General features: G+C 43.0%; 1 protein-coding gene across 2 annotated transcripts in view; it reads right to left on the bottom strand.

Moving 5' to 3' along the window:
• Positions 1–4,140: 4,140 nt before the first annotated feature.
• Positions 4,141–18,783, bottom strand: part of LOC119731088 (renalase-like) — a 73,752-nt gene continuing 59,109 nt past the window's right edge. Inside the window, exons 7-8 of one of the 2 annotated variants that reach the window (XM_038204103.1) lie at positions 8,440–8,549; positions 5,160–5,287 (exon numbers count right to left, since the gene is read on the bottom strand). In XM_038204103.1, coding sequence (XP_038060031.1) covers positions 8,481–8,549 — 69 coding nt within the window. In that variant the 3' untranslated portion in view covers positions 5,160–5,287; positions 8,440–8,480. Of the gene's footprint in view, positions 5,288–8,439; positions 8,550–18,783 lie in introns of both variants that reach the window. The other variant, XM_038204102.1, reaches the window with a different exon arrangement.

Here is an 18,783-nt window from a genome sequence, read left to right as displayed (position 1 = left end):
TTTTACAGTTGTTGGGAAGTGTAGGGAAGATGATGGGCAGTTGTTGGGGAGGTTTAGGGGAATTGTTGGGCAGCTGTTGTGGAGTTCTTGGGCTTGTTAGGGAGTTATTGAGAGGAGTTCTTGGGAATGTGTTGGACAGTTGTTGTGGAGTTCTTGGGGAGGTGTTTTACAGTTGTTGGGAGGTGTAGGGAAGATGATGGGCAGTTGTTGGGGATGTTTAGGGGAATTGTTGGGCAGCTGTTGTGGAGTTCTTGGGCTTGTAAGGGATTTATTGAGAGGAGTTCTTGGGAATGTGTTGGACACTTGTTGTGGAGTTCTTGGGGAGGTGTTTTACAGTTGTTGGGAGGTGTAGGGAAGATGATGGGCAGTTGTTGGGGATGTTTAGGGGAATTGTTGGGCAGCTGTTGTGGAGTTCTTGGGCAGTTGTTGGGAGTTATTGGGGATGTTGGCTAACTGCCCAACACATCTCCAAGGGCAGTTGTACGTTGTGAAGTTCTTGGGCAGTTGTTTGGCAGTTGTTGGGAGGCGTAGGGAAGATGATGGGCAGTTGTTGGGGATGTTTAGGGGAATTGTTGGGCAGCCGTTGTGGAGTTCTTGGGCAGTTGTTGGGAGTTATTGGGGATGTTGGCTAACTGCCCAACACATCTCCAAGGGCAGTTGTACGTTGTGAAGTTCTTGGGCAGTTGTTGGGAGGCGTAGGGAAGATGATGGGCAGTTGTTGGGGAGGTTTAGGGGAATTGTTGGGCAGCTGTTGTGGAGTTCTTGGGCTTGTAAGGGAGTTATCGAGAGGAGTTCTTGGGAATGTGTTGGACAGTTGTTGTGGAGTTCTTGGGGAGGTGTTTTACAGTTGTTGGGAGGTGTAGGGAAGATGATGGGCAGTTGTTGGGGAGGTTTAGGGGAATTGCTGGGCAGTATGGAGGTGTTTGACAGTTGTTGGGAGGTGTAGGGAAAGTGATGGGCAGTTGTTGGGAGGTGTAGGGAAAGTGATGGGGCAGTTGTTGGGGAGATGTTGGCAGCTGTTGAGGAGTTCTTGGGGAAGGGTTTGACAGTTGTTGGGAGGTGTAGGGTAGGTGGATGGGGAGTTCATGGGCTTGTTAGGGATTATTGAGAGGAGTTCTTGGGAATGTGTTGGACAGTTGTTGTGGTGGAGTTCTTGGGGAGGTGTTTTACAATTGTTGGGAGGTGTAGGGAAGATGATGGGCAGTTGTTGGGGAGGTTTAGGGGAATTGTTGGGCAGCTGTTGTGGAGTTCTTGGGCAGTTGTTGGGAGTTATTGGGGATGTTGGCTAACTGCCCAACACATCTCCAAGGGCAGTTGTACGTTGTGAAGTTCTTGGGCAGTTGTTTGGCAGTTGTTGGGAGGCGTAGGGAATGTGACGGGCGGTTGTTGGGAGGTTTTCGGGAGCTGTTGGGGGCAGTTGTTGAGGCGTTGTTGGGTAGTGTTGGGAGGTGTTTGGCACTTAATGGGGAGTTCGTTTGCAGTTGTTTGGGAGTTGTTAGGGCGGGTGATGGGCAGTTCTTGCGGAGGTATTGGGGAGTTGTTGTTGAGGTGTTGGGCAGTTATTGGGCAGTTGTTAAGCTGTAACAGAAGGTGATGGGCAATTGCCTTGCAGTTCTTGCTGAGGTGCTTGGAAGTTGGAACGTTGTTGAGGAGTTGTTGGGGAGGTTTTGCGATATACAAAGTTCTACAACTGCTCCCCCAAGAACTCACTAACAACTGCCCATCACCTTCCCCAACAACTGTCCAACACGTCCCCAACAACTGTCCAACTTAAAAATTGCCCATCACTTTTCCAAACAACTGTTCCACGCCTCCCCAACAATTGTCCAGCATCTCAACAAGAACTCCCCAACAACTGTCCTACTCAACAACTGCCCAATCACCTTCCCAACAACTCCCCAAAAGCTCCCCAACAATTTCCCATCAACTGCCCACCACCTTCCCAACAACTGCCCACCACCTTCCCAACAACTGCCCATCACCTTCCCAAAAAACTGTCCAACACGTCCCCAACAACTGTCCAACTTAACAACTGCCCAAGTACTCACCAACTTCCCAACAACTGTTTGTTTAGAAGGTAATGGGCAGTTGTTGGGTGAGTTCTTGGAAAGTTGTTGGGGAGGTGTTGGGATGTTGTTGGGCAATTGTTGAGGAGGTATTGGCAGTTGTTGGGGAGGAGTTGGGCAAGTCGTTTGGAAGTTGTTGGGGAGGTTTTGGGCAGCTGTTGAAGGGTTCTTTGGCAGTTGTTGGGAAGGTGATGGGCAAGTTTTGTGGAAGGGGTAGAGGAGGTTTGGGGATTTGTGAAGTTCTCGGGCTGTTGTTGGGCAGTTGTGAACAACCTCTTCAACAACAGCCCAATACTTGCCTAACAACTACCACATTAACAGCTCTTTAACTGTCCAAAGACTTCTCAACAACACCACAACTGCCCAATACCGCCCGAAAAACTCCGCAGCAGCTGCTATGGCAGCTACGGTCCCTACAACTCCCCAACAACTGTCCCAACTTATAAAAACTTCCAAACTTCCCAAAAACTATGCAACAGATTACGCAACACACCCCAACAACTCCTTAATAACTACCAAACATCAGCCAAACGACCGCCCAACACCTAGCAACTCCACAACTGCCTAAGAAATCACCCACAAATGCCCATCACCTTCCCTAGAAGCCAAACTGCCCAAGAACGTCACAACTACCCATCACCTACCTTACACCTCCTTAACGAATGCCCTAGAACTCCTCAATAACTCACAATCAAATGCCCATCACCTTCTCTACATCTTCCCCAAGAACTTCACAACTGCCCCTCACCTTCCCTACCTACACCTCCTCAACAACTGCCCCAAAACTCCTCAATAACTCGCCAACAACGGCCCAACATTGCCTTACCAACAACTTCCAAACAGATTTACAACTGCCCAACAACTTGCCAAAGAAATCCCCAACTTCCCAACACCTCCCCAACTCAACAAATGCCCAAGAACTCACCAACAACTGCCCATCGCCTTCCCAGCAACTGCAAAAGAACTCCACAATTGTCCAAGAACTCCCAATAATAGGCCCTGCAGCAAAAACTACTGAACTGAATCGGGAGATTTTGGTATCCATCAATTGGTTTGAGTATGCCGTTTCGGCTTTTTTCGTTTTACCACCCTGTATAGATGTTCGATTTGTAGTTATAAAACTGAACAGGTTTCGGTTAAAGAATCAGCGGGATCCCCAATCAAACATTTCAATTTTTTTATTGGTAGATATCACTGTAGTGATATCACTACAGTGATATATCTACCAATAAAAAAAATTTAAAAAAAAAAAAAAAATTTGAAAAAAAAATCAAGCCTAATTAATAATAAGGGAATAAATGTGTGCTCCGGAGGTTTTTATCACTCTGTTTAATACTCTAGTCTGGGTGCTGATAATTACCCGAGCCGGAGGCGAGGGTAATTATCAGCACCCAGACTCTAAGTGGTATTAAACAGAGTGATAAATACCGACGGAGTACATATTTATTCCCATTCATCAATACCTTTTCGGTAAAAAAAAATCATATAATTCGTTCAAAACATCCCGATTTTGTTCAACAAATTCACTTTATGCTTTTGGAATCACCCCTCCTGCAAAATAATGGAGTGTTCAGCTGGCGAGTAAGATAAAAACAACCCTTTTATGGAGATTGACGCGCGCGTATCATGTTCTATGCAATGTCGCGCAGAACGCACCTGGCGCGTTGCGTTTTGAATTTAGAACTATAAAATTCTAACTCCCTGGTAGTGTTGCGCATTGCCTACGTGAGGATTGTGAACGTTCAACCAATGAAACGATCAGAGGCACTGGATTTTTAGGAGTCCACATTTTATTGTGACCCTGGAAAAGTGTTTAAGACCAGCTAGCCATGTCTTTATCATCCGTTTAATACCGGCCACGTGACGGGCTCTCGACCAATAGGAATGGCTAAACTGTCTGAGGTATTTATGAATGTAAGATATACTGCGGACAGAAGGCTCAAGCAAATCAAATCCAAATAAGAGTTTTTGGTAGTTTCGATTTTTATTCCCTTACATTGGTATAAAATTTTCATTTAAAACACAGCCTAGTCAGTTTCCCTTATTGGTTCGATTTGTAATTTGTAAAAAAATATATCTTAAGTTGATCTCCCGTTTGCTATTCCTAAGTTGGCTTGCTGACTTTGGGCGTGAACAGTATCAGTCCGGTGTCTTTATTTTTGTTACTGAGGTGGTATCGTCAGAATTAAAATGTTTTACTTGTAAATGAGTGAACCGGAAGCGCATCAAAGGGACAGTTTTGAATGGTTCCTCTTTGCCCGTAGACAGATCAGCAATACAATTTACACTAGTAAAGTCCTACATTCCATCTCCAACCAGTCTACACCATGAAAGATTTTTAACAAATTATGGGTCGCAAATAAATGGAAATTTGATACATGTTCATATTTTTATATTTTTTTCAATCGATAATCTCATGAAAAAAAAATAATTAGTTTATTACCTACAAATATTTATAACAAAAGCAACAATTTTTTGAATTACAGAGCGCAAAATGGTTATCAATCTTTGGCATACTTATTGAAAAAAGTTATCAAATGATTGTGGATTATTAAGGAAAATTATACAATCTATCAACCTCGTCCCCAGGGTGTCGAGCAGTACGCGCCCACCACTACCTGCTTTACTATTGGAAACGCGGTTGGAAATAAAGTAAGCACTGGGGACGAGGTTGACAATCTATTTGCATATACAGTTTCGCATTAACAAATTATATTGTAATTTACGGAACGTTTGAAGGCTTTAGGCTTTACCTCTGACTTAAAGCTATAGTCCATCATTTGTAATTAGTGCATTTTGTTCGTTTGAAGCAACAAAAGTGTTCAAAATCTAATGAAGGTAGTGAACAACTTACCTGATGGAGTTTCAGCTCAGCTTCAGCTTCATTTTCCGAGAAAAACAGCATTCTTGGATCTCACTTCAAAATCAAAAGTTGCTAAATCATGTTTCGAATTGTTTTGAATTGCTGCAAATGATGGACTCGGGCTTTAATCTCCATAAAATTCAGTATCAAAACCAGGCCGACTTATTATTTACCAGGAGACTCACAACTGGTTAGAATCTGATAAATATTCCATTAGTCTTTCACATGTGGTCTCTGCAGATGAAATGCAGCCATCCAGGTTTGAATGTGTGAATGCGTCTCCTGCCGCAACGATTGCATAGTTTGGAAGATTAGTCAGGAACACACAGCCAGGGGTGCCTTGATAGGGCTTGGACACCTAAAAAGTAAATACCGTGAGAAAACGTGAAAATTCTGTCCAATTGCAGCTAAAAAGTGAGTACGCCCGTTTATGACGATGATTCCCCCACCCACAGAAGTGAGGTGATCCACTAATAATGTCATTTTGGCTTTATCTTTACTTGTGGTACACAGGACTCTGTTATTTAATTAGTGGGGAGGAATTATAGGCCGTGGGCCAAAGCATGTTAATATCCATTTCCCGCGGTTCGAAGTATAGCGGGAAATAATTGTCTTTGGAATTCGGGCAACGCATGTTATGCGTACCAGGTGGTTAGTAGAAAAGGTGTTACGTAATGAGATCAGTGAGTAGTATAAATAAGGAGGAGGGACGGCAAAGGCCGCCGATAAGATAAGTGATCGTTTGGTTTTCTCTGAATGTAAAACCTCTGGTTTTCAGGCAAGACTTAGCCGATGATAAAAAAAGACGAGCATAATGCACAAGTTTCAACGATTGGTCGATTAAGAAATTCACTGAATCATTGGGAAAAAGCCAGTATTAATGCTCACATCATATCAGTTATAAAGAATGGGTATATTATTCCTTTCAAAACGCTTCCAGATGCATTTCATTTGAAAAACAACCGGTCAGCATTGGATTACAGTTTGTTTGTTGCAGACGAAATCAAAAAGCACAAGGACAAAGGTTGTATTTCGGAGCTTGATCAAAAACCAACTTGTGTGAATACTTTGACGGTTGCCTTTGGAAAAAAGAATAAGGCGAGATTAGTTTTGGATTGCAGGGATTTGAATCCTTATCTTGCACAGTTCAAGTTTAAATATGAAGACGTTTCAGTAGCTAAACAGATGTTTCAACAAGGAGATTTTCTATTCACATTTGACCTCAAATCCGCCTACCACCATATTGAAATATTCCCTAGTCACAAGACATATCTGGGTTTTTCTTGGAACAACGCTGACAAAACGTGTTTGTACCAATTCAATGTTTTGCCCTTTGGATTAGCCACCGCACCATTCATTTTCACCAAGATGATGAAAGTAGTCATTTCCTGGTGGATGTCAAAAGGTCACAAAAGTCTTCATGTTTTAAGACGACGGCCTTTGCGGTTACAGTAACTTTAAAGATGCAGTAAATTCAAGCAAAGAAATTCAATCATCACTCCAAAATCTAGGTTTTTTGATAGCTCATGAGAAGTGTGTTTGGGAACCTTCGCAGGTTGCACAGTGGTTGGGGTTCAAGTGGTCTATGTCCACAGGCATGTTGCATGCAACGGATACATGAATAGAAAGAGTGGAAACTGCTCTTGTTTCACTGATTAAACAAACTAGTGCAGGGCCAGTCGAAAATGTGCGTGTTCGGAAAAGGCAGTTGAGAACTGCAGCTCGTGCAAACAACGCACATTATTCAATGGTGTGAACGCACACTCGCAAGTTAAACGCACAAAATGTCGTCACCCCATTGGCACTGATATTTACCCCTACTGGACAATATGGTATCGCCCTACAACTGTAGGGCGTAGTTGTAGGGCGATACCATATTGTATTACAGTTGCTCAGTCGACCGCCTACATACATTGCAGTGATGGTTGCTCAGTTGACTACAAAATGCATGTGCCCCGTGCATGCCACTCACGTACGAAGACATGGTATGCAGCGCTATCGCCCTACAATGTGCCCGTCCTTTTTTTCATTGTTGCGTCATATTAAGCACGCGCGCTCTTGTTCAAACATGACGTAAACAATTGAAAAGAACATCAGTGCGCGCCGGGTTCTAGGCTATATTCTGGCGCGCTAGGCCTCAGAAAATACTGTTTTTTGCAGCTTTTTCGACAATCGTTGGTCCAAACCCATTCAAACTTGGCACTGCACATCCTGTTGTCCCGAGCAACACACCCGCCGATTTTCAACTTCATACGGTACCCGATTCTAGAGATAATCGGCGGACAGACAGACGGACAGACAGACAGACAGAGATTCCTGGAATTAAAGTAAGGATAGATATGAGTAAGAGTAGTCTGGTCGCAGCCAGATTTTTGGCCTCTGTTGTTGGCCAGATAATATCTTTGATACATGCAGTTGGTAAAATTGCAAGATTAAAAGACCAGAGCTTTATATCGATGCAAAGATGCTAGAGCCAGTTGGAATGCACCTGTTCTGATAGATGATGAGGCATAAAAATAAATCAAATTTTGGAATAATGAAGTCAAGAACCTGAATGATAAAGGGTTTAACATAGAGTACAAAGATGTATATGAAATTGAAGCATTTAGTGACGCATCCGGATACGGATACGGCGGGTATGCTTCCCTGTGTGCGGGAGCCTTGGCTGAAGGAACGGAAGTGATTGGTTCATGAAACCATGATGAGGCTCAGCAAAGCTCCAGTTGGAGAGAGGCTGAAACAGTACATAGAGTTCTTAAGAGCAATGTTCAAATTTTGCAAAATAAGAAGGTTAGAAGGTTCACTGACAATAAAAATGTGAAGATAATCGTAAAGTCTGGCAGCAAGAAACCGGACTTGCAACATATTGCTTTGAGCATACATGATACATGTAAAAAAGGAAGGGATTAATATTCAGCCTGAGTGGATTAAAAGAACGGATAATGTGAAAGCTGATACACTGAGCCGAATTAAGGATAGCGATGATTGGCAAATCGATGTAAATATTTTCAACCATTTGGACACAGTATGGGGGGCCCTTATACAATAGATAGATTTGCAACGAATTTAACCACGCATTGTAAACGATTTGACTCCGTCAAAGAAAGCAAAATATTGCCACAGCAGAATGTTATTACTCAAAAGTTGCAGCAAGTTTGGGATTTTCTCAGAAAACCCATTGAAGTTCACTTTGATAGGTTTGCATTTTGTTTTGAACGTAATCTGACAGATAGGAGAGTATTTCACTAAAGAACAGAAGTAATGTGTGTTCAGAAGAGGATGTGTGTTCATCTACTAGCAGCCAGGAGCGACAATACTGTCGCCAAGTACTACGGAGCCTTTCAAACGATGGACAAGCTTTTGTCACCAGAACAGCTTCTAAGAGATCCGAGCAGAGCCTTTTCATGTAGCAGTTTACTTTGACAAAACTTCTAGACGGAGGCTTGTCTCATAACGTCATCTCATCGGCAGTTAAAGCAATCAAATGGGCACACGACATGAATGGCTTACCGGATCCTACGGGCAACGCCTTCGTCCGGAATCTGCACGAGTCAGCGAAACGGACCACTGGCCACAAAGTCATCAAAAAGGATGCAGTTACAGCTGATATAATCATCGAACTATGCAACAAATAGTAATGATCCAATTGAAATCAGAACATTGTGTATGATTGCAACAGCTTTTGCGGGTTTTTTGCAATATGATGAACTAAGTTCAATTCGATGTAATGAAGTGGTTATTCATCTTGATTACCTTATCATCAATATTAAGAAAAGTAAAACAGATCAACTTAGGCAAGGCAACGAAGTTATTATTGCCAAGGGTTCTACGTCGGCATGTCCTCACCGTATGTTGTTGAGATACATGTCAGATTCATATCATTTCTTGTTTAAACAGATCCAAGAATGTCACTAAACTTATTTCTAAAGATTGCCAGAGAGACAATCCTCAAAATGCTTACGGCCGTTGCACCCCGGTATGAATCTTGGCCTACATTCACTCAGGTCAGGGGGTGCTACAACAGCAGCCAATAACCAAATTAAGTGATAGGTGTCTAAGAAGACATGGAAGATAGCAGAGGGATGAAAGTAAGGATGGTTACATAGCTGATTCGCTCCAGAAGCGTTTGGAAGTTACTCAAGATCTTGGTTTGTAACTGTCAAAATATGATAGCTCAAATTTCATATAATGCATTTTTATCTGTAATGAAATGCTTTATCCATAGGTAACACTTGATTTGGGATGTTCTTTTGGTCTATTAGGCGGCTCTTGACGTGCTTCGCTACCGCCCAATATATAAGTTGTTGTACTGTGTTTAATATGATTGAATATAACTAAGACTACCCATTTCCCGCGGTTCGAAGTATAGCGGGAAATAATTGTCTTTGGAATTCGGGCAACGCATGTAATGCGTACCAGGTGATTAGTAAAAAAGGTGTTACGTAATGAGATCAGTGAGTAGTATCAATAAGGAGGAGGGATAAAAGAAAGCCAGTTCTCGCAAAGCACTTCACAAGATCCACCTCGTTAGTTTAAAAAATTTGATATTAATTTATAATTTGACATTCAGGTGAAGTCCAAACACCTTCATGGAGGAGAGCGTTGAATGTTTTCAGAGAATTTTAAAAATTTTATCTCTGTTTTTTCCTGGACGTCGCGTTTCTCCGAGGAAGTGAATTTATATTAATTTTCCAAGTTCATTTATTTTATAAATGATACACATTGTAAGTGACGGTATAGAGTGATGGTTTCACAAAGATTCCAGAATGGCTCGGTATGCAATCAACAGTAAGCGGTTGTTGAATGAGGTGATTTTTATTGCAGGCCTTGAGTGCATGTTGTAAACAGTTGTGTTAAAACAAACACTGTACAAATGGTAATAACAAACAGAATTAACCCCTGGACCTGTGTTTATGGGTAAGGGAATCGAAGTTCCTTTTAATACAAGTGTGTAATATTACAAACAATTTTGGCTAGGTCCGGTTTAGTTTGTATAATTTGTGGGCGTAATTTTCGATTACACACTCCCAGAATGATACAGCATAAAATAACTTGATGAGAATACAAGCTACGAGTTATTTTTTGCAAATAATTAATACAATTGTTTTAAATTTAAATTGTAAAGTGAAAGTTCATATTAGTTATGAAGAATAAATGGCGGGAAAAGCCGGCGGCTCTTGACGTGCTTCGCTACCGCCCAATATATAAGTTGTTGTACTGTGTTTAATATGATTGAGTATAACTAAGACATTGCAGTTTCGTCTTAACTTTTTAGTGGCAACTTAATTTTTCGGTGATAAGTAGTTTGCAACATGTTAATTGATATTTTTACAATGTGCACATCCCATCGTTTGCACAATATAGAAATATAGGAGGGCGATCGATATGCATCGCTGACATTGCGTACCAGCCTCGCCTCCATGGGCGAGTGAACGTGGGCGAGTGAACGTTCCTTCATAAACCCCTGACCGCAAGGAATATGTAAGTGGCGACGCTAACTGGCTAAAAAAGAGCGTACTGCGTACGTACTTTGAAGTCTCCGCTTACCCGTCATCTCCTACACGTCAAGTAACGTACAATAATTTGTTTCAAGACTGCGCGATGCCTTTTTGATTTGGATTCAGAAAGCCCAGTTTTTACGCCCCCAAAACATGTATTCTGGGCAAAGAAATGGAGAAAAATTTAAAGTGTGTCACTTATTTACTTGAAACCTGAATGACTTGTGATTCACTTGTGATTGATTTGTGTTGTGCTCATGTTTGAAAGGATAGATTCTAAAAAAAAACACCTTTAAACACCGTATCGAGCGTTAAATAATGACTTATATTAATAATTCATGCCAACTTCCTATTTACCTATTCTGTCAAAATACTTTTTTTGACTACAAATGGGCAAAATACTGAGGAAAAAAATTTCGTCATAACTTTAATGTGCAATTTGGACCAATGTGAATAGCCAGATTCAGATTGATCGAATTAGTAATTAGACCTTATTGGCAAGCCGACACCAAAAAGTTCAGACGAACCGCAACTTCTAGACCTGATACAGATTTTGTTCCATTGGCTAGGAGGGGGGGGGGGGTGATCTTCAGGTAAGTTTTCTATCGTAGATTCCCACCAAACCACTGGTTGGGGAAAGCCCTAACTTCACGTAACTTTGCCTGTATATAGCCATTACATTTGCAGAGAGGTGACGGGCAGTGGGATATGTGTATTTGTAAATTCTAGTTTAATAAGTACGGAAGTAATAGATATCATAAACTCCATGTAAACATACATTAGGGAACTTCCATAAAATGAGTAGGTAATCGAGTAGCATTGAATGGGATTCACCAATTCAAATCCAATGTTTAAAGACTTTCTTCTGTAGTTTTGTTGGCAAACTTCCTGACAGCCGACAAAACCAGAATTAGGGATCAACCGCACGCCATTTGGTTTCAACCGCAAATGACCGTCATCTTCCTATTGTTGGTGTAGTTCAACCGCGGCGTCAGGCAGTTGCTACAGCTAGCAAAAAGACTACCTTTATTATCTGCAAAAGCCTTTATGGATTGCAGTAATTGTTGGAACTCAGATGTTGTTCCAATGTAAGTAGAACTGGAAGGTACTTGTCGTGATTGGGAAGTACCGGTATGTGAAGGTAAAGTGCCATTGTAGATCCAGTGACACTTCCCATGAGTGAATTGGAATGGAGTCTGAGTTACTATCCACAACGTTTCCATACGAAATCCATTGGGGTGAGTACATTTTGTGGATGGGTTGAAATTCAGTATCGGTTGCCAAACGCTGTACAGATCGCACCTGCTCCGGTCCGCGGCTCAAAAACGGGGCACCAGAGTCACCCGGCATGCTCACACGCGGAGCTGTAGACCCGCAAACAGAAAGCACAGAAACAATATCAGACACGTTACAAGTACGGGTTCTACGGTCTGCACATCAGACCCTTCTCCTCGATTGTTTATGCTTCCCTCCTTCAGTGTGTGTGTGTGTGGGGGGGGGAACACTGGTAACGGTGTCATGTTAAAATCGGACTCGTGTGAAAATCGGACTCTTTTTCCCTTTTAATGGTCACGTGGACGGTCCCTCTTCTAATTACCCATGCATGAGCATGCGCAATACCACCAATAAGTCCGTACTTCATAAAACCTAAATTCATGCTACAACGGCTTGGGCAAACCCTTGGTCTTACAACCCGTTTTCCCTCTTTTTCTTTTCAGTTCCCGCTGCATGTCGGGGGTAGACAAATATTTACCGTGCTCTGGCCAGACGGCGAGACGTATTCGTCTGCACTGAAGTGATAAACGATCTTTTGAAGAGACATAATTTTCATCTTTTTATTAACTTTCACTTTACAAAAAAAAACCCAAAACAACAACCAGACGGTATAACAAGGTGCTCTGTAATTACCTATTAATTATTATTACATCTCACGAATTTTGAAAAAAAAATAGATATGATATTAAAGACAAAGCCCTCATATTTTTTAAGCCTTCAGAAGCCTTCTTGGTGATGAACCAAAGATGATGGATGAGCAGGCGGACGTAGAACAAGTGTTCAGGGACCTGGACATCGAAGATGGTCCCTTCAGCAAAGGGGAGTATGTGAAAGCAAAGGGGCGCTCAAGGCTAGAAAATGCTTTGGGGAGGACGGTGTCCTCCCAGAGGTCCTGAAGTATGTCCCCATCGACGACTTCGTACTCGACTTTGTCAACAAGGCATTTGAGCAGGGAGAGATCAGTGAATCAGTATTAATATCATCCCGGTTCCGAGGTCTCGCGACCTCACATGTACGGACAACTTCCGAGGGATAAGTCTTACCTCTTTTGTCGCCAAAACCTTTAACGGGATGGTGCTCAACCGGATTCGGCCAGTGATGGACACATTTCTTAAAACAGCGCAGAATGGGTTCAGGCAAGGTCCTCAGTGGGGCACATCATTGCACTGAGAAGAATTATGGAAATGTCAAAACATAAACATCTTCCTGCAGTCATCACCTTCATTGACTTCCGCAAGGCGTTCGACACTATCTAGCGGGTCAAAATAATGAACATCCTCACCGCATACGGGATCCCCAGTAAGCTGGTGCAAATCATTGGGGCGACCAACGCTAACACCCGGGCCAGGGTGACATCCTGACAGGAGTGCTTCAGGGTGATACCTTGGCCCCTTTTCTCTTCATCATTGTTACTCGACTACTCTTTGAGAAAGGCCTCAAAGGCCATCAACGGTAGAGAAGGGGAGCCCCGGAAGAGCCGGCGAGTGTCTCCTGTGATGATCACTGAAATGGACTTTGCGGATGACATCGCACTGGTCTAAAATACAGTGGAGTAGGCTCGAGCCCTTTTGTTATCAGCTGAGGAGTATTTGAAGGTTGGCCTACAAGCTGAACACAAAGAAGAACAAGGTGCTCGCCAGTCTGCACGAGAGATGGTACAACACTCAAGGTTGAATCTGACTCAAGAACAATGGAGCTTGGATCAGCTCCAGTGAGAAAAACCTCAAGACCAAAGAGGACAGGCGTGGTGAGTGCTCCAGAGAATGAAAAAAGTGGAGAAATCTCTGGATGGGTGTTACACCATGATGTTGCACATGGCCCTAAACATCACATGGCAGGATCACATGAGAAACGTTAGACCTCTACGCTGGCTTGCCGAAGGTGACGAAAAAGATCCGGGAATGCCGTCTCAAGCTTGCAGGGCATTGCGTCCGTCACCTGGAGCTGGCCGCTAGCCCGACCATTCTCTTGGAGCCCACATGGGGGCACTGCCTCACGTGGGAGAAGAAATCTCTCCTTCGTGGACATGGTGAAACGGGAAACCGGCTTGACCACCGCTTGCAACAAATCTACTATGCGAAAAGCCATTTTTTGTGTCCTTTTTGAATGCAAGTTACTATTCCAACATCCATTTTGGTTGAAAAAGGGTCAACTCTTAAAATAAATAATTCCGTCTTATGACAGAACATGCCAAAATTTTGATTGGTTGAATACTGACCCCAAGAATGTTTAGTACCAAGTTTGAAAACATTCGAAGCAAATAATGTCAGTACAGTCAGTCGGTTTGCTAGTTCCGGATTTTTCCGGATTATGAAGTGCATGTACATCAATTTCAAGTGCCAGAAGGTTTGTTTCCAAACGTATCTTTCGGTAACTGGTATAATGTGCAGATAACCATAAACACAGGGACCAATTTGTTTATACAAAAAAAGACCACCTCCGAACACTAAAGTACATGCCCTACACCAAATGGGAAAAAAATTACGAATGCAGACTGTTCTCTTTTCTTTTCACTGTCAAATCACTAATCGACTAAAAAAGGGACTTTGGAGGTAATGAAGTAAAAAAATTATGTTCTTTATGTGATGCATAAAAAGCTTCTACCTCGCTGAAAACGCCCCCATGAAAAGGGACAAAGACCAATATGAAAAAGTTCATCAACAAAACCAGCTCAACTTTTCCCTTGCCCCCAGTTTCGGAAAATTTATAGCGAAAGGCTTTCCAATGTCAGAAAAGCCTGCAGGTGTTGCATTTGAGCCAGCCTTGGATTTCAGGCGGTCGTGAACCATCAGGATTAATCTGCTGCCCAGGCTCCCAAGGATTTTGCCGTAACCATCCTCTTTTTTTGGGGGGGGGGTGCCAACTCGGAAAATGTGAATGTTGGAAGGACAGCGGGCATGGAACAATGGCAATGATGATGACACTGTCTTGGCTTTTTCCTGAATAGCTTTAGCTGCAGAGGTACTTTGATGCCTTCACATGGCAGGCCAAAAGCTTGAGCAGCCTTGCTGGGGCTACCGACTGAGTGCATCTGCGCAGTTCTTTGACTTCCCAGAAATATATCTGATCTCGAGTCCAAAATAAGCCAGCTGGGCTATTAAGCGTTGCTCGGTCACACCTAGCTTGCCGTCTGCAAATGGAAGAGTTGGTTAATAATCTGTCCCCACTATAACGACCGATACCAGCAGAATTACATCTGGCTCTGGCGAAAACATTTCAATACTCTGTTCCCGTCAATATTTGCTCGCCAATATCTGACAACGCCATTGTGTAGGCGTATGGACGGCTCAGGGACAATTGGAGACGTCATGATGTGTTTCTTTACAAAACAAGGTGAAAATACTCTACTTTGAGGCAACGGTTGGATACGTGCGCGTACATCAGCAGTGTCATATAGAACACTCCGATTACAACTTATCATGCGCTGAACTAACCATTGTTGACGTCACGTGGGAGCACATTTCACCATGGATACGAACTTTCCTGATAGATAGACACGTCCATTTCTCTCTTAGTACACTAACGTGCATATTAAGTATACTGTGGCAGATTAAGCGTACCCAATAAAGCAGGGCCCAATTTCACGGCGCTGCTTAACAATTAGCAGAAAAGTTGTGTTTAGCATAGCAGAAAAATTTGCTAACCTTAAGCACTTTTCACGGCGTGTGTGTGCTAACGGTCCCGCGTGCATGGAAATTTCTATTGTTACGTCACTTAGCTAAGCAATTTTTTCCTCTGAAGTAAGAGTGCCTTTTGCTGTGCTTATTGCTTACTGTCTCCATGAAATAGACGGCGGCTCTGTTAGCAGAAGATCGTGTGCTTAGCAGCGCCGTGAAATTGGGCCCATATTTGCTACATCACCTGGCTTATATAGCACGGCAGCAAAGCTTTGTGGAGAACTCAGGTCATTGGTACGGGCGCACACAAGATACTGCAGGCTATCCACTACAGCTTAACCTATTTCCAGACGTCTCGACTCTGTCTTTGCCTCTGGTCCCAGACGAGCGAAGCCGAAATAGTGAGGTTGACTCAGCGCAAATTCTCTTCACTAAAATCAAAGCCACGAGCAGGTGCCGTAAAATCTCCACCGTCCCCCCCCCTCCCTACACAGACACCATCCTCCACAACAATCTTTCTACCGTAAAAACGAAATGTAGACAAACCAACTGCAGGAATGCCAAACAACTTTCGCTTAACTTTGCTGCATGGAATGTGCGAACACTCCGTGATGCCCCTTATACACTAAACGAAGAACTGCAACTCGTGGCAGAAGGCTCACAAAATACAACACTGACATAGCAGCAGTTAGTGAAACTCGTTTTGCTGAGAAAGGTCATCGCGCTGGTTACACGAGTGGAGTGGTCGTCCCAGCGATGAAAATCATGAAGCTGGTGTTGGGTTTTGCCGTGAAAAATCATATCGTAGATAATCTTAAAGACTGCCAGAGGGTATAATCGACCGCTTAAGGACTTTGCGTCTGTCACTCACAGCAAAACAACATCCCACCGTGCGAAGTTCAAATTCAACTTCAAACTAATCAAGGCAAAGAAGCCACAAAAGAAGCTCAATGTTTACCCAATTAAAGACCGCTGCTGTGAAATGTGCAGTGCAAATGAGCTAGCAGCTCAACTCTGCTGACTTGGTCTTGGGTGAAATTGACTGGCAATGCTTGCAGTTCCAACACCGCAGCTTTTGAAACTTTGGGCCCTGTTGTAACGGAAACACCAATATTGGTTTAAAGAAAATGACGAGGAGATCAGGAAACTTCTTAAAGAGAAAACACCGCTTACATCCATCCACAATTCAATGATGAAACATCTGCATCAAAGAAGCAGCCTTCCAACAGCATCAGTAAGACACTGCAGGCCAGACTTAAAGCTGTGTGCCACTCATTGGTGGAGCAAAAAAGCGGAAGAGCTCCAGACCTACTCAGGTATGATCCTCGCCAGAATCATGCTTAATCGCTTCACAACACACATTGCCAACACATTTCTACCTTACAGCCAGTGTGGTTTCCGAAAAGGAAGCGGTACAGCCGACATAATCTTTGGCAGCCCGGCAGCTACAAGAGAAATGCAGAGAGCATAATATCGATCTCTACTGTGTCTTCGACGACTTGACAAGGCTGTACTGTATGTACAAAAGGCCTCTGGAAACTGTTTCTGAAAACAGTGCACTGAAAAGTATATCGAGATGGTGAACCAGTTTCATGATGGTATGATGGCGCACTCACGCTGGGGACGATGGAGAGTCTTCAAAAACCTTCCCAGTATCAAATGGAGTTAAACAAGGTTGTGTCCTTGCACCAACGCTCTTCAGTGTCGTGTTTGCTATAAGCATGCTTCTTGATGCTTTGCGTGACATCAACATCGGCGTAAAAGATGAGATTCAGGACTGATGGAAAACTCTTCAATCTCAAGAAGACTTCAAGCGAAAATAAAGGTATTCGGCGAATTAGTTCGTTAATTCCTATATGGCCGATGACTGCGGTCTTGTCGCCCACAATCAGGAAGACTTACAACTCATCATGGACTGCTTCGCAACAGCTTGCTCACGCTTTGGACTTTCAATCAGTCCGAAAAAAGACAGAATTTATGTTTCAACCTGCTCCAAGTAAGCCATATGTTTCACCGAATATCACCATTAGAGATCATATCCTCCATTCTGTTTACAAGTTTACATACTTGGGCAGCACCCTGTCAAGAGAGGTCCACATAGACGGAAAAATCGTACACCAGATATCCAAAGCCAGCTTAGCATTCGGAAGATTTCGTGAGCGTCTGTGGAATTAGAAGAGGCATAAACTTGAAAACAAAGCTGCGTGTCTATCAAGCTGCAGTCCTGACTTCTCTGTTGTATCCCTGTGAAACTTTGGCAACCTACAGCTGCCACATCAGAAAGCTGAACCACTTCCACATTTCCTGTACGCGCAACATCTTACGCATCAGATGGCAAGACAAGGTCCCTGGCGAACTATATATATATAGTTGTGTGAATAGACTCTGTCGTTTTTGACGGTCTATCAATTCGGTAAACTTGTCCTTTGGCACTCACGTGGGCCTACATGCGGCGGCCATGTTGAAGTCAGGGTCGCGCTCTCCTAAATTACGTTGTTCCCGTTCTGGAAACAACTGGAGGCGCAAGTTCGCGTAGCTCAAAGAAGGTGATGGCTTGTACTGTTCAATGCGCAGAGCAGCTCATGCTTCACTGAAACATCACCAACTTCACCCACAAAGTGCTCTATATGAGTGTTCTCTCGTACAGCCGTTGAAGCCCGAGATGACCTCTGATCATGCGCAGCGCAGCAGCCCCCATATACTGAAATTTGTTTTATCTCTACATGGTGAAAATGCATACTAGTTTGCTAAATCATTATTTTGGTCTACCACGAAGTAGTCTGAGTATCACCCGTTATCCACGGAGCCAAGTCTCCTGTATAACGTCTGATATGTCAAAGCATGCAAATTTATGCAATCTCGCGCCTAAGCCAATCGGAGCCAATCGGAGTCGACTTTACTAAATCGTGACGTCATTTCATTTCCAAATCAGGACTGTGATTGGTCAATTCGAAAGCAGTGTTTTGTAATACAACAGCAGCAGGGCGCGTGTCGCGTAAGATAATACAGAAGACCCAAAATATAAAAAGCACCCGCTGATTGGTCAAAATATAGAGGTTAAGATGCGGTTGTCTTGCATAATTGATCAGCAAATCTCCTGAAATGTTATGTTACATTAGATTTAACCAGGAAGCGGAGGTCTTCCAAAACAGGAATTTCCAAAATCTGCCGCACATTAAAATTAAAGACGACTGCCATATTTAGCTTTTCTATTACATTGGTCGCAACTGGTTTTATTGCAATCTTTGCCCATAACAATGTATGTTTAGACACCAAGATCAGGATTCCAGGTAAAGTAGAAGCTGAGATATTGTAAAATATATATTTTCTGTCGGCCATTTCGGAAAATAATTGTCATTGAGGTCAAGGGTCAAATCTGGAATGGCCCTATACCTTAAAATGCTTTTTTTTTCACGGCATTTTTCTAAAAGCCAGATTTCATGCTTTTATTGTCAATTGAACAA

Source organism: Patiria miniata, unplaced genomic scaffold, assembly GCF_015706575.1.
Source record: "Patiria miniata isolate m_02_andy unplaced genomic scaffold, ASM1570657v1 HiC_scaffold_23, whole genome shotgun sequence".
Lineage (NCBI taxonomy): Eukaryota > Metazoa > Echinodermata > Asteroidea > Valvatida > Asterinidae > Patiria > Patiria miniata.
The sequence above is the reverse complement of the archived record's forward strand: the minus strand, read 5'-3'. Positions and strand labels throughout refer to the sequence as shown.